This window comes from Macaca nemestrina, chromosome 12 (genome assembly GCF_043159975.1).
Source record: "Macaca nemestrina isolate mMacNem1 chromosome 12, mMacNem.hap1, whole genome shotgun sequence".
Classification (NCBI taxonomy): domain Eukaryota; kingdom Metazoa; phylum Chordata; class Mammalia; order Primates; family Cercopithecidae; genus Macaca; species Macaca nemestrina.
The window spans coordinates 2,976,355-2,988,473 of NC_092136.1; the positions used below are offsets into that span (position 1 = coordinate 2,976,355).

Below are 12,119 nucleotides of genomic sequence, written 5' to 3' on the forward strand. Positions count from 1 at the left end.
TTATCCCAACCTCCACCCAGCGAGCGCTGGATCTGCCCATCCAGGCCACTTGCTCGAGACACACTTGGGCGAGGCTCCCTCTGAGGTATCCACAGGTGCCAGGTAAGCACCAGGGTGATGGAGAAAGCCCTCGACCTTGCGGGGAGAGGTTCTAATGGCCAGGGAACCCACTCTGTTACTCACTTGCTTGGAGCCTGCAGGGCTGGCCTTTGCCACAGGGGCTACCCAGGAGCGCTTCTATGTGCCTGAACCACCGAGCCACGTGGAAGAGCTGGGGGTCAGCAGGCGGGGTCGAGAGCTGCCTGAACGCGTCCACGTCTGCCTGGGACAGTGAGTACCCCTGGACATAGCTACGCGTGCTGAGGTGCTCGTTCAGGGCTTGTGCCCTGGCTGCCTCGTCACTAATGCTCAGAATGGACCTGTAGTCAGGAGCTGCAAAGACAGAGGGCACACGGCGTCAGGCAGCAGGTAGGCAGCCCAGAGGCCGCCAGGCAGAACTCAGAGAGACAGGGACCAGGGGATGGCGCAGAACCAAGGAAAAAGGTGCTCAAGCCCTTCCCTGGACGCCAAACATCCAGAACAGGCAAAGGGACGGGGCAGCACGTCCACTGGGGTCGGGGGAGTGACTACCTAACAGGTATGGACGGGTTTCCTCTTGAGTGATGAAATGCTTTGGAACTAGACAGAACTGAAGGCTGCATGACAACATGGTGCACCAAATACCACGGAATTGTGCACTTTTCATTTTATGTCATAGAAATTAGTTTTTAAGTTTTTTTTTTTTTTTTTTTTTTGAGACGGAGTCTCGCTCTGTCGCCGGGGCTGGAGCGCAGTGGCCGGATCTCAGCTCACTGCAAGCTCCGCCTCCCGGGTTTACGCCATTCTCCTGCCTCAGCCTCCTGTGTAGCTGGGACTACAGGCGCCCGCCACCTCGCCCGGCTAGTTTTTTGTATTTTTTTAGTAGAGACGGGGTTTCACCGTGTTCGCCAGGATGGTCTCGATCTCCTGACCTCATGATCCGCCCGTCTCGGCCTCCCAAAGTGCTGGGATTACAGGCTTGAGCCCCCGCGCCCGGCCAGTTTTTAAGTTTTTAATTTATTTTTTCTATCAGGGAAAGCACAAACACAGTTCCACACTATCACAAATTGTGCAGTTCAGTTTCTGACATTTGTGGAAATCACCGGGGTCAGCCCATCTGGAGTGTAAAGGATAAGCCTCGCCTTGGGAGAGCTGCCTACACCATCGTGGTATCCCTCCTGCCAGGTAAGTATGTTACGTGAACTTTACCTCAATGTTTTAAAACTCACAACAAAAATCTCCCAAACCAAACCAACTTCAAGTCTCTTTGCCGCAGTGGCACCCTCTCCCTCTGGGTGCTGGGGGATGAGGGGTAGGGAGAACCCCACATTGACAATGTGTGCCATTTACACCCCTGTACCAAGAGACAGCTGGACTCTAGCGTGCCTTCTGCAGGTCAAGGCCACAGCCTCAGGAGGACTGAGCCCCCTCAAAGGACCAGCCCAAGAAAGCACAGGGCTGCCAGGATAACGTGGCTGCTCCAGCCAGCCTCACCTGGCCCCTGGCCCCTGGCCCCTGGCTCCAGGCCCCAGCCTCCTTCCTTAGAGCCTTCAAAGTAGTAAGCATGCACCTCCACCACTCAGGTGTGTCACTCAAGGACCCAAGAGCCGCTGTTCCGCATGTCACCATTGGGAGGATCAGCAGAACCCTAACTTTTACCACTGCCAGCTGTAGACAAAGCTACCTTGGCACATGCACGCTGACCAGCCCCATGGCATTGTGCACTTGAGCCCCTGCTCACCCTCCTTCTCCTCCTTCATTCTCCCTCTATTTTTTATTTTTATTTATTTATTTTTATTTTTTAGAGACTGGGTCTGACTCTACTGCCCAGGCTGGAGTGCAGTGGTGCAATCAAGGCTCATCACATCCTCAAAATGCTGGGCTCAAGTGACCTTCCAGCCTAAGCCTCCCGAGTAGCTGGGACTACAGGCACATGCCACCAGGCCCAGCTAATTATTCTCCCTTTAAATTCAAAAGTCACCTCTGCTGAGTCGGCAGGGAACGTAGCTCCTTCCCTTACTGCCAGGAATTAGGGAATAAAATCTGTCTCACCATTCTAAGGAATATCTGCCTGCAATTACCTCCGACACGAGAGTTGGGGACCAGGTGCTGTGTCCACAGCCCGCCTCCCTAAAGTGGGGGCAGAGCAGGCAGACGGTACCAGGTTTCCGGCCAGGGGAGGGAGTCTGGTCCCTGAGCCCATGAGCACAAGTGCATCCAAACCTTGAACCAGTGACTGTGCTTGCTGAGAGGACTGCGGGAAAAGGCCCAATGCTTGCTCCTTCCACGCAGACACCCTCCCACTCGAGTTCACTCAGGGTGGGAAAGCACATGTCTGGCCACCCCTTCCTGGGCACAAGCTGCCCGACATCACCGCCATGGGGGTGGATGACCTGCACGTCACAGTCCCCCTCTCTGCCCTCTCCCATTTCCTTTTGTCCCCCATCTCTGTGTTTACTCCCTGGCACAGAGCCAGTCACCCCAACCAGACCCACGCAGCTTCTGAAAACGGAGAGCAGAGTGTGTTGTGGGGGTAACTGCACACAAATGCCTTTCCTGCTTTGCCTAGGGTGGGGAAAACCCTTAGCGTCAGGCCAATAACTGGCATTTCCCACAACGCTGTGGTGTCAGCAAAGATGAGTCAGAACGGAGTGCATAGCTGCAGCAGCAAGAATGCCCCCCTGGGTCGAGTTCTTCACCCGCCAGGGAGCCCACGGAGCCACGTGATGCCCCAGGGCCCGGCCTCCGTGGCCGCCGGAGAGGATATCCTGAAGCCACCTGCAGTAAAGGGGTGGGCACTGTGTGAGAAAGCCTTCCTGAAGTCTCAACATGGATGCAGGGCTTAAAATGACTTCCTGGGATGACTCTCGCTGGTGGGATGATGAGTGCAGTGTCCCTCTAACTTGCCCTGCTTCCCTCCCCCTGCACGGAGCCACCGTCCCATCTGACCCCAATAAGATGGCCACCCACTCCAAGCAGCCAGAGGCACCCAGAAGCAAAGCTCTGGGCACGCTCTCTAGCCAAAGCTGGAATCACACCCCTTTATGAGTTATCCTTATGAGCACCGATAGCCAACCCATGGGAGGATCCAGGGCCACTAACTCAAGAGGCTTTGGACTTGAGAGCCAGCCTTTGTCACCTGGATTCCTGTAAGCCAGACACCGCCACCTGGAGAGCATGGCTCTCCCCTCACAGCCACAGGGCTCCTGCAGCTTTGCTGAAAAGAGAAAGTTCACATTACTGTCCCCTAACACCCACCTCGCCAGCAACACAAGCCTGTCCTCATGCTGGCCATGGACCCCCACCTGGCTCTCCATACCCTGGTCACAGGGCCCTTCCACCTGCTGCTCCTTTTTTAGGGGGAATGCTCCCCACACACCAGTAGGCCCCTTAATCCTTCACAGCTCTGCTGGGTGCTGGCTTCCCCACCAGGTCTTCAAGGACTCCTGGTCCATATGGTGCCCGCCTCTAGACCCCGAGTCTGGCTGCTGTTTCTCTCCGCAGCACCCCCGTCTAACATATGCACGCATTTCTTTCCTTCACCATCTGCCCCACTGCTCCATCTACCTTAGTCACTGCTCGATCTTCAGCATCTACAACTGAGCGTGTGACATTCCAGATACCAGCGAAAGTTGCTGAGGGAACAGATGAGTGGACAGCAGAATGGCACCACAGAGTGCCTGCCACCGGTGGTGGGCTGGCGTTCCCCTATGGCACTGGGCCTCACGCACCCTTCTCAGAAGGACACTTGCACAAGGACCAGTGCTGGGAACCGGCCACAGCCTCTGCTGCTTTGGGCCCCCAAGGGCTTGCTTAGCAGGAGCCCTGCTGCCCAAAGATACCAGAGACACAAGAACAAGTCACTTTTCACTTCAGCTCTTCCAACAGTCCAAGGAAAGAGAAACACAGGGGCAGACTCTGGCCCTGCTGAAGATGCCAGGGGGGTGCTGGGAGCCCTTGAGGGCCTGTGAGCTCACCTGCCCCATCCCCACAGTTACAGGCCCGGTGTCAGCACTGGCACTGCCGGGGCTTCCCTCTGAGAAAGGAAGGAGGCTGCTCACACGGAAATGCGCTCTCCTCCCAGCTGGAGATGAGATCAGGGAGGACGGAGGCGGAGGCAGACCCACCATGGCAGCTCCAAGCACCCCAAAGCGAGGTCCTGGAAAACTAACTCTAAATAAATATCAGACTCCTACAAACTCTTTTGCAGAGCAACTTCCAACCGGGAGACTTCTAGTTTAGCTGGACATTTCCCTCCAACAGCTCTGCAGCCGCCAGCAGCGGTCCCATTTCATGATAAAGAAAATGAAGTTCGGCCGGGCGCGGTGGCTCACGCCTGTAATCCCAGCACTTTGGGAGGCCGAGGCGGGCGGATCACAAGGTCAGGAGATCGAGACCACGGTGAAACCCCGTCTCTACTAAAAATACAAAAAATTAGCCGGGCGCGGTTGTGGGCGCCTGTAGTCCCAGCTACTCGGGAGGCTGAGGCAGGAGAATGGCGTGAACCCGGGAGGCGGAGCTTGCAGTGAGCCGAGATTGCGCCACTGCACTCCAGCCTGGGCGACAGAGCGAGACTCCGTCTCAAAAAAAAAAAAAAAAAAAAAAAGAAAATGAAGTTCACTAAAGATTAGAGAACCTGCCAGAGGGATGGACAGAGCCGGAAGGTGACCCTCACAGGTCAGGCCACAGTTCGAAAGCTGTTCCCCGATGCTGACCCTCCCCACTCCTCTCCTGCCCCCTCGCTGAGCCTTGGTCTTCTGCAACTGCTCATGCCTGGGTTGGGCTAGACAACAGCAGCACCCTGAGAAACAGTGACACAGCGTCGGCTTCCAGCTCCGACAGCGAGCTGACAGGCATGCGCCTCTCACACTCAGAATCGATTCTGATGAACAGACCACCAGCAACGGCCTGAACACTGACAGTGACGGTGGTTGATGAGAGGGGGTTACAGGTGATTTTAATTCCCCCTTTTTCCTCATTGCTCACATTTTCTGCGGTAAGCATCTGCTATTTTTAAAATGAGAAAAACATAATATGTCCTAACGGTTGCAGTGGCTTTTGAGTGCTGAGGAAGCAGTCTGGGAACTGAAGCTGCTGCAGATCCGCTCTCTGGAGACCCGAGGGGCGGCCCTGACGCCCTCCAGGGCTGAGTGCCTACACTCACACCCACAGCAGCATTTCCTCATGGTAAAACACACTCAGAACGTCCGCCTTGTAAAGCTGCAGGCCATTAAGTCAAATTACACTTGTAAAATGTTTAAAAGCTGCCTGGCACAGAGTCAGGGGCCCCATTTGCCATCATTATTATCATAATCGCTCTGGTATTATTAGAGTTATGGTAATAGCCGCATGCTACACATAGAGAATTTCCTGGAGTTTTCCTGGGGATCATGCACTCATTTTTATTAAATTAATTTTATTATTTTAAAAGTTTATTACCAAATCTGCCTTGATCTTGGACCACATCATTCTTAAATGTACCGTCTAGAGCAGCCTAGACTACTCATCAAAAGGGAACCAAGTCCACGCTTGAGAAGGATCCTCTCAGAGCAGAAAGGTGCTGGTGCCCAGGGAAGCAGAGGAGAACAACAGGCTTCCACGAGATGGACGCAGTCAGTCATTTGGGTAATTGTGGTAGCTGCATTTAAGTGTGTCTCGAGGAAACAAATAAAAATAGATTAGCTATCAAGTGGTCATGGGTTTGAGCCAGGCTGTGGTCTATCAGTCTGATGCTGAGATCAGATGAGAACACTTCTGAGCAGATGGAAAACCTCCCAGGGACCTGTTCCTCGACACTGGCCCTCACTGTAGAGCCTGCACACTCCGTGCTGAAACGCCTGCTCTGCCCCCATGGGAAGGAATGTCCACTACCGGGTGACCTTGCAGTTCAGTTCATCAACACACTGAAGGACATGGCAATGTCCCAAAGGTGGAGGGTGGTTATCACTGGCTACAAACGTGGAGTCTCTACAGAACATTTATTGAAATAAAGTGCAAGTACCAAGCAATCACTCAGCACAGATACCAAAACAAATCTACACCAAATGAACCACATCCCAGACACGTCGAACAACCGTGCCAGTGCGACCTCTCCCTCTCTCTGGCTCTTTCCTATCGGCATTTATTTATTTATTTATTTATTTTATTTTATTTTATTTTATTTTGAGACGGAGTCTTGCTCTTGCCACCCAGGCTGGAGTGCAGTGGCATGATCTCGGCTGACCACAACCTCTGTCTCCCGGGATCAAGCGATTCTCCTGCCTCAGCCTCCCCAGTAGCTGGGATTACAGGCGCCTGCCACCACACCTAGCTAATTTTTGTATCTTTAGTAGAGACGGGGTTTCACCATATTAGCTAGGCTGGTCTCGAACTCCTGACCTCAGGTGATCCACCCACCTTGGCCTCCCAAAGTGCTGGGATTGCAGGTGTGAGCCACCGCGCCTGGCCTCCTATCGGCATTTAAACCTCTCCCGGCTGCCCTGTTTCTCTTCCTGCCTTCCCTTGAGGTTCTCCCAGCTCCACTCCAGGCATAGTCCTGGTCTGCCATCAGTAGCAGAATCTGGGGGCTCCATAGAAGTCACTTTCTTGCACCCACCAGAGACCTGCCAAATCAGAATCTCTGGGGTGGGCCCAGCAAGTAAGGTTTAAACTACCTTCCCTATGGGTGGGCAGCTCGCTAAAACGCAGACCCTTTTACAGCAGGTCTGAGCTCCTAAGAAGTGCCTCGGTTTGGTGGGGTCTGCACCCCACACTCACCCTGACCCTTTGCTCTCTGAATCTGCTACTTCTACGGTCCCACCAGGGTCCTCATCTTGTGGGTGTCCAGGCAACACCTCACCCTGCAGGTTACTCCCTTTCTACAAATGTTTCCCTGATCCCACCCCGCCCCCCACCCTCTACAGTGGCTCCTCTTGGGTCCTTCCCAGTGACCCACTCCCTACCCAAGAAGTGCTCAGAAAGAGGACTGGAAAAAGCCCCAGACATGAATCGTGGGGAGGAGAGAGGGGCATGCACCCCTGCTCTCACCAACTAGGAGCCAACACCATCCACTCCCAGAGACCAGAGCCTCCTCCCACAGGTGAGGGCTCACTCATCCGCCCTGCCTCCATCTCTCCTGATCACCAGCCCCAGAGGTCCAGCTGTCACTCGTTCACAAAGCTGGCCCCCAGGCATCCTCTCTCACCCCCAAGAATGGCACCTCCATCTTCCTCCTTACTGGCAGGGAGGTTATTCATTATTAGGGAAATCCAACATCCCTCACAGTGAGCCTGTGGGGCGATCAGCCAGCCATATTGCCACCCAGAGCACCCACACTGGAAATGGCTTGATCTCTATCCCAAGGGTACTGCCTAAGACTCTTCGAATATCTGGAAATATGGTACCTGAGTTCATAGAGGAGCAAACATTTCACGTGGCTCTGGGGAACACATCGAAGGGCATCAGCTTCATTCTCATCTGCCTTAACTCGGTTGAGTTACTCTGAGTCTGAAGAGAATCATCAAAGGCAGCACAGCACAGTAGTTAAGGTCCCTATTGAGTCAGGCTGCCCAGGTTGGGAGCCTGGCTGTGCCTCTGGCTAGTCATGATGGTGGACAGATTGCTTGACTTCTCTGAACCTCAGGGTTCTCATCTGTACAAGATGCCGGCAGGATCTTCCTCAAAGGGGTTCCTCCAAGGGTGGCAGGAGATAACAGAGGTAAAGCATTTAGAGCAATGCCTGGCACAGACTCATGCTGAAAAAATGCTGGCTGTGTTATTATGAAGACCCTTGAATTAAACTGTATAAAAATTAAACTATAAGTCTGACCTAATGAGCAGTCACCCAAGTGGTATCCCAAGTCTGTATGGAAAGGCCCTGAGGTAGGCTTCGTCTACCCCAGAAATCTCAGAAATGAAACTCATCCTTCTGAAATAATCGGGCCCTTGGACGGGCACCAAGCCTATGCACCTTCAAGACTACAAAGGAGAAGCTGTACACCCAATGAGATCATGAAGAAGAAACAGACGTTCTGAGTCAACTTAGGGAAGATGGTACAAAAATGAGGGCCTCTTTGAAAAATCTAGGAAGATGATCACTGAAAGCATTTACGATTGGATTTTATTTCCTGTTCTCATCTTTGAGAGTGTGTGTGTGATGGGAGGAGCTGATAGTAAAGGGCAGGTGGGCCATGCCCTGGGGCAGAAGAACACCGGCCGGAGATGTTGTGAGCAGGCTGAGGACTGGGCAATCTGCCTGCTGCCCTGAGAGCCAGGAGTGGGCAATCCCAAGCTACCTGGCAAGCTCCAAAAAGAAGGCAATTCTTACAAGGCTCTGAAAACCTAAAATTCTGAAGCTATTTTTAAAAACAAGATATAAAACACTACTAATATGTCGTTTATGTTCACGAATGAACAAAAACACATTTTTACTTTGAAAACAAAAAAGCTCTAGTTTTCAGCATGGACACAGCACTTACTGAGTGCCAGGCACTGTTCTAAGTCCTTCCCATCTATTAACTCATTTACGCTCCATGCTCCAAGGTAGGAGCCATTACCCATGGTTTGCTGTGAGGGGGGCGCAGAGCTGGGACCCTGGCCCTGTCAACGTGGTTCCAGAGTTGGTGCTGTTAACCATGATGCTGTTTTACAGGAATCTGGGTGACTTCTGAGGACTGCCCGGCTCTGGGACGGGTGGAGATGGTGCTGGAATCCAGGCACACAGGTAGGGTGGTAGGTGGCGTGCCTGGAAGGTGACTACCTCCTGCCACTAGGCACAAGAGTGTAGCCCTGTCATCTGGGTGTCCCCACGCTGCCAGATTACCCAGGTTGTCAGAACTACCTATCTATAACCCAATAAACCCTCAGGGGCAAAGGGCACCACCGGATGCCAAGGAAATCCTGGTGCAATCTAAACTGACGATGGGGCCTGGAGGTGTCTTAAAAGAGCTTGCATCTAATTTTTGCAGCCAAGAGAATTAAAAACTAGACACTGAGAATGTTTCCTTTGGAAAGCCTGCTCCAGATTGTTAGGAATCTGGGCTTTCTGATTCAGTCTCTTGCCTTTCCAGCACCTAAAATTTTGCTGGAGGGACAGTGAGAGAAGACCCACTGGTCTCTCGAGGTCTACCCGCTGGTGACATGAGTGACTGGGGGAGCTGACACAGCTGTGTCCCTGGGGAACCTCCCAGGTTGGCAATAAAGTGGGTCAGTAATGCTCTCACAATCAGCTTGCAGTGGACTGCCTGCGGAACTGGAGATGAAAGCCTTCGTAAAGCCCCAAGCCCTTTTACTGTGTGTACGCGTACCCCTGGCGTCCTCTGCCCCATTTCCCTAAGTACCAACCTCAGGTGCCCTCCGCCCACCTCCCGGAAGCTGCCAGGTCTGGGCAGAAAACCAAAACAACCCTTGGGCCTTTGTCTCCCCCCCAAAGTCCAGCTGGGGCAAGAGGGGGCGAGGGCCCGCCCAGGCACCGGCTGGGGAGAGGCTGTTTGATGCAGGGCCACCTCCCGGGGTGAGGATGCAAGGGGACCTCTGCAGGAACCAAGTGAGGAAACTGAGGCTGGGTGGTCTGGGCAGCTCCCCGGCCGGGCTCGGGTCACCGCGGGTCTGTGCTCCAGCCACGGGTCGGGCAGACCCTCACGCAGAGGTCCCAGTGGCCGTCCCTCGGAGCCGGGCACCCGTTGTCATTCGGATCCTAGGACGTGCCACCCCTCGAACCTCAGGACCCGCCGCCCCTTGGACCCGACGACTTGCTGTGTCCCTCAGACCCCGGGCACTGCCGCCCCTCAGACCCAAGGACGTGCCGTCCCTAAGACCCCGGGCACTGACGCCCCTCAGACCCCAGGCACGCAGGCCCCTCAGACATAAGGACTCGCCGCCCTTCGAGCCGAGCACCCCAGCCGCCCTCAGCCCGGCCCGGCCGCGCCGCTCACCCTGCTGCCCGGAGGAACCTGCCATGGCTGGGAATCCCGGACCCACAGCTGCGGCTACAGACACTTCCCAGAATCTGATGCAATCACCGCCCCGGAAGTCCCGCCCCGCGCCGGGCCCGTCTTCCGGGACACGCCCGGTCGCTAGGCAACCACCAGCGGCTCAGGATGTCGCTGGCCCGGAGCATGCTGGGAGCTGTAGTTCAACCCCCGGCGACCCGCTCTCTGGAGCATCGCGCGGCAAAGCGTTGGGTGTCCGTGCTGGGAGTAGTCAGCCCAGCCGCGGGGAGACAGGCACTAAAGACTGAGTGTCCTGTAATAGGTGTTTAAGTCACCATTGCACTAAGCGCCGTGAGGACCAGGCCCAGCCTGGAGGTCAGAGGCGGCCTTGGGGCTGGGTGTGAGACGGGATGGTTCCCAGGAGGCCGACCTGGAGCAGGGCCTGGGGATGGACGGGAAGCGCGCTCCAGGCCTAGGGACCGTCCTGCCAGTGACCCTGCGGAAAGCAAGTGTTCCGTGAACAGGCTTCTTCATCTCCTTCTCAGACCCCGTTCTGGAGCCATCTCCAACCCCGTTAGGGCTCCTCAGTGTGCATGATGTCATCTCCCAAGGATATCCCTCCCAAGGTTCGTGCACCCACCCAAAATGAGAGGAAATGCTATTTGAGAAACAGAATTTTAGTATGTCAAGAAAAATTATTAGCCAGGAGTAGTGGCTCATGCCTGTAATCCCAGCACCTTGGAAGGCCAAAGCAGGAGGATCATTGAGTCCAGGATTTTGAAGCTGCAGTGAGCTATGATTGCCACTGCATTCCAGCCTAGGCGACAGAGTGAGACCCTTTCTCGAAAAATAAAAAAATCAAAAATCTTCTAGTTACTTTTTGGAACCTCATGTCTAATTTCATAATAAATTCTGAGGCCGGGCGCTGTGGCTCACACCTGTAATCCCAGCACTTTGGGAGGCCAAGGTGGGCGGATCACGAGGTCAAGAGATCGAGACCATCCTGGCCAACATGGTGAAACCCCGTCTCTACTAAAAATGCAAAAATTAGCTGGGCATGGTGGCGCTTGCCTGTAGTCCCAGCCACTCAGGAGGCTGAGGCAGGAGAGTCGCTTGAACCCGGGAGGCGGAGGTTGCAGTGAGCCCAGACTGCGCCATTGCACTCCAGCCTGGCAACAGAGCGAGACTCTGTCTCAAAAAAATAAAAAAATAAAAAATAAATAAATAATAAATTAATTCTAAATTCTATTGGTGGCAAAAAACAAACAAACAAACAAAAAAAAACGAGGGAAGAGTTTGTTTACATTTCTGCGAAGCCCCTGTAGCATGTGCCGTAACTGTTGCCCAGGATGTGGGAGGCTCTGTGAGATCCCAACTGATCCCAAAGAAGGGTCCAGGTCCAGGACTTAGGGGATGAAGGTCTGGCCAGGTCCTACCATGACTCTCATGGTGCCTGTTGCTCACTCATCACTCTAGGACCATGAATCACCCAAGCCCAGCTCGGCCACATGCCTTCCTTGGAGAAGGAACCAGAGGCGCCCAGGAGAGTCAGAAGCCTCTTGGAGGTAAACAGTCGGCTAAGGTTTGCCCCACCCTTCCTTTCTCGCACTGAGAAGGCCTCCTGACATCAGGTCAGGCAAACCAGAGTTTGGCTGTGAGACCTGGGGTGAGTTTAACTTCTCTGAGCTTCCAGATGTCTTGTTTTTAAATCTGCAAAGGGGGGACGGGTGCGGTGGCTCATGCCTGTAATCCCAACACTTTGGGAGACCGAGGCAGCCAGATCATTTGAGGTCAGGAGTGCGAAACCAGCCTGGCCAACATAGTGAAACCCCATCTCTACTGGAAAAAAAAAAAAAAAAAAAGGCTGCAGAGCAGAACTGGAAAATGATCACCTGCTCAGGTGGCCAAGCTGTGTCTAAGAGTGCTGCAGTGTCCAGCAGCAGTGGGTCCCGCCTCCTCGGTCCTGCTGCGTCCCAGCCCTACCACCAGGGCGAGGACACTCTCTGAACCTCAGCATCCCTCTGGTGTCGTAGTTCGTTGGGGCAGCACATTGGGTCACAGGTTCTTATGGGTTGAATTGTGTCTCTCTCAAAAGATGTGGAAGTCCTATAACCACCAGGACCTGTGGATGTG

At 54.0% G+C, this 12,119-nt stretch overlaps 1 protein-coding gene and 1 non-coding gene across 9 annotated transcripts in view; both read right to left on the reverse strand.

The window, feature by feature from the left end:
* The window catches only part of CARS1 (cysteinyl-tRNA synthetase 1), a 57,948-nt gene extending 47,822 nt beyond the window's left edge, over positions 1-10,126 (reverse strand). For 2 of the 8 annotated variants that reach the window (XM_011721269.2, XM_011721272.2), the window contains exons 1-2: positions 9,990-10,077; positions 7,461-7,563 (exon numbers count right to left, since the gene is read on the reverse strand). In XM_011721269.2, the coding sequence (XP_011719571.1) occupies positions 7,461-7,470 (10 nt within the window). In that variant the 5' untranslated portion in view covers positions 7,471-7,563; positions 9,990-10,077. Of the gene's footprint in view, positions 1-183; positions 433-7,460; positions 7,564-9,989 lie in introns of all 8 variants that reach the window. The other 6 variants (XM_011721268.2, XM_011721270.2, XM_011721266.2 and 3 more) reach the window with 5 other exon arrangements.
* On the reverse strand, positions 1,109-1,271 carry LOC112424608 (U1 spliceosomal RNA). Its single transcript, XR_003015395.1, has one exon. It is a non-coding gene; the product is annotated as a U1 spliceosomal RNA (small nuclear RNA).
* Positions 10,127-12,119: the final 1,993 nt, after the last annotated feature.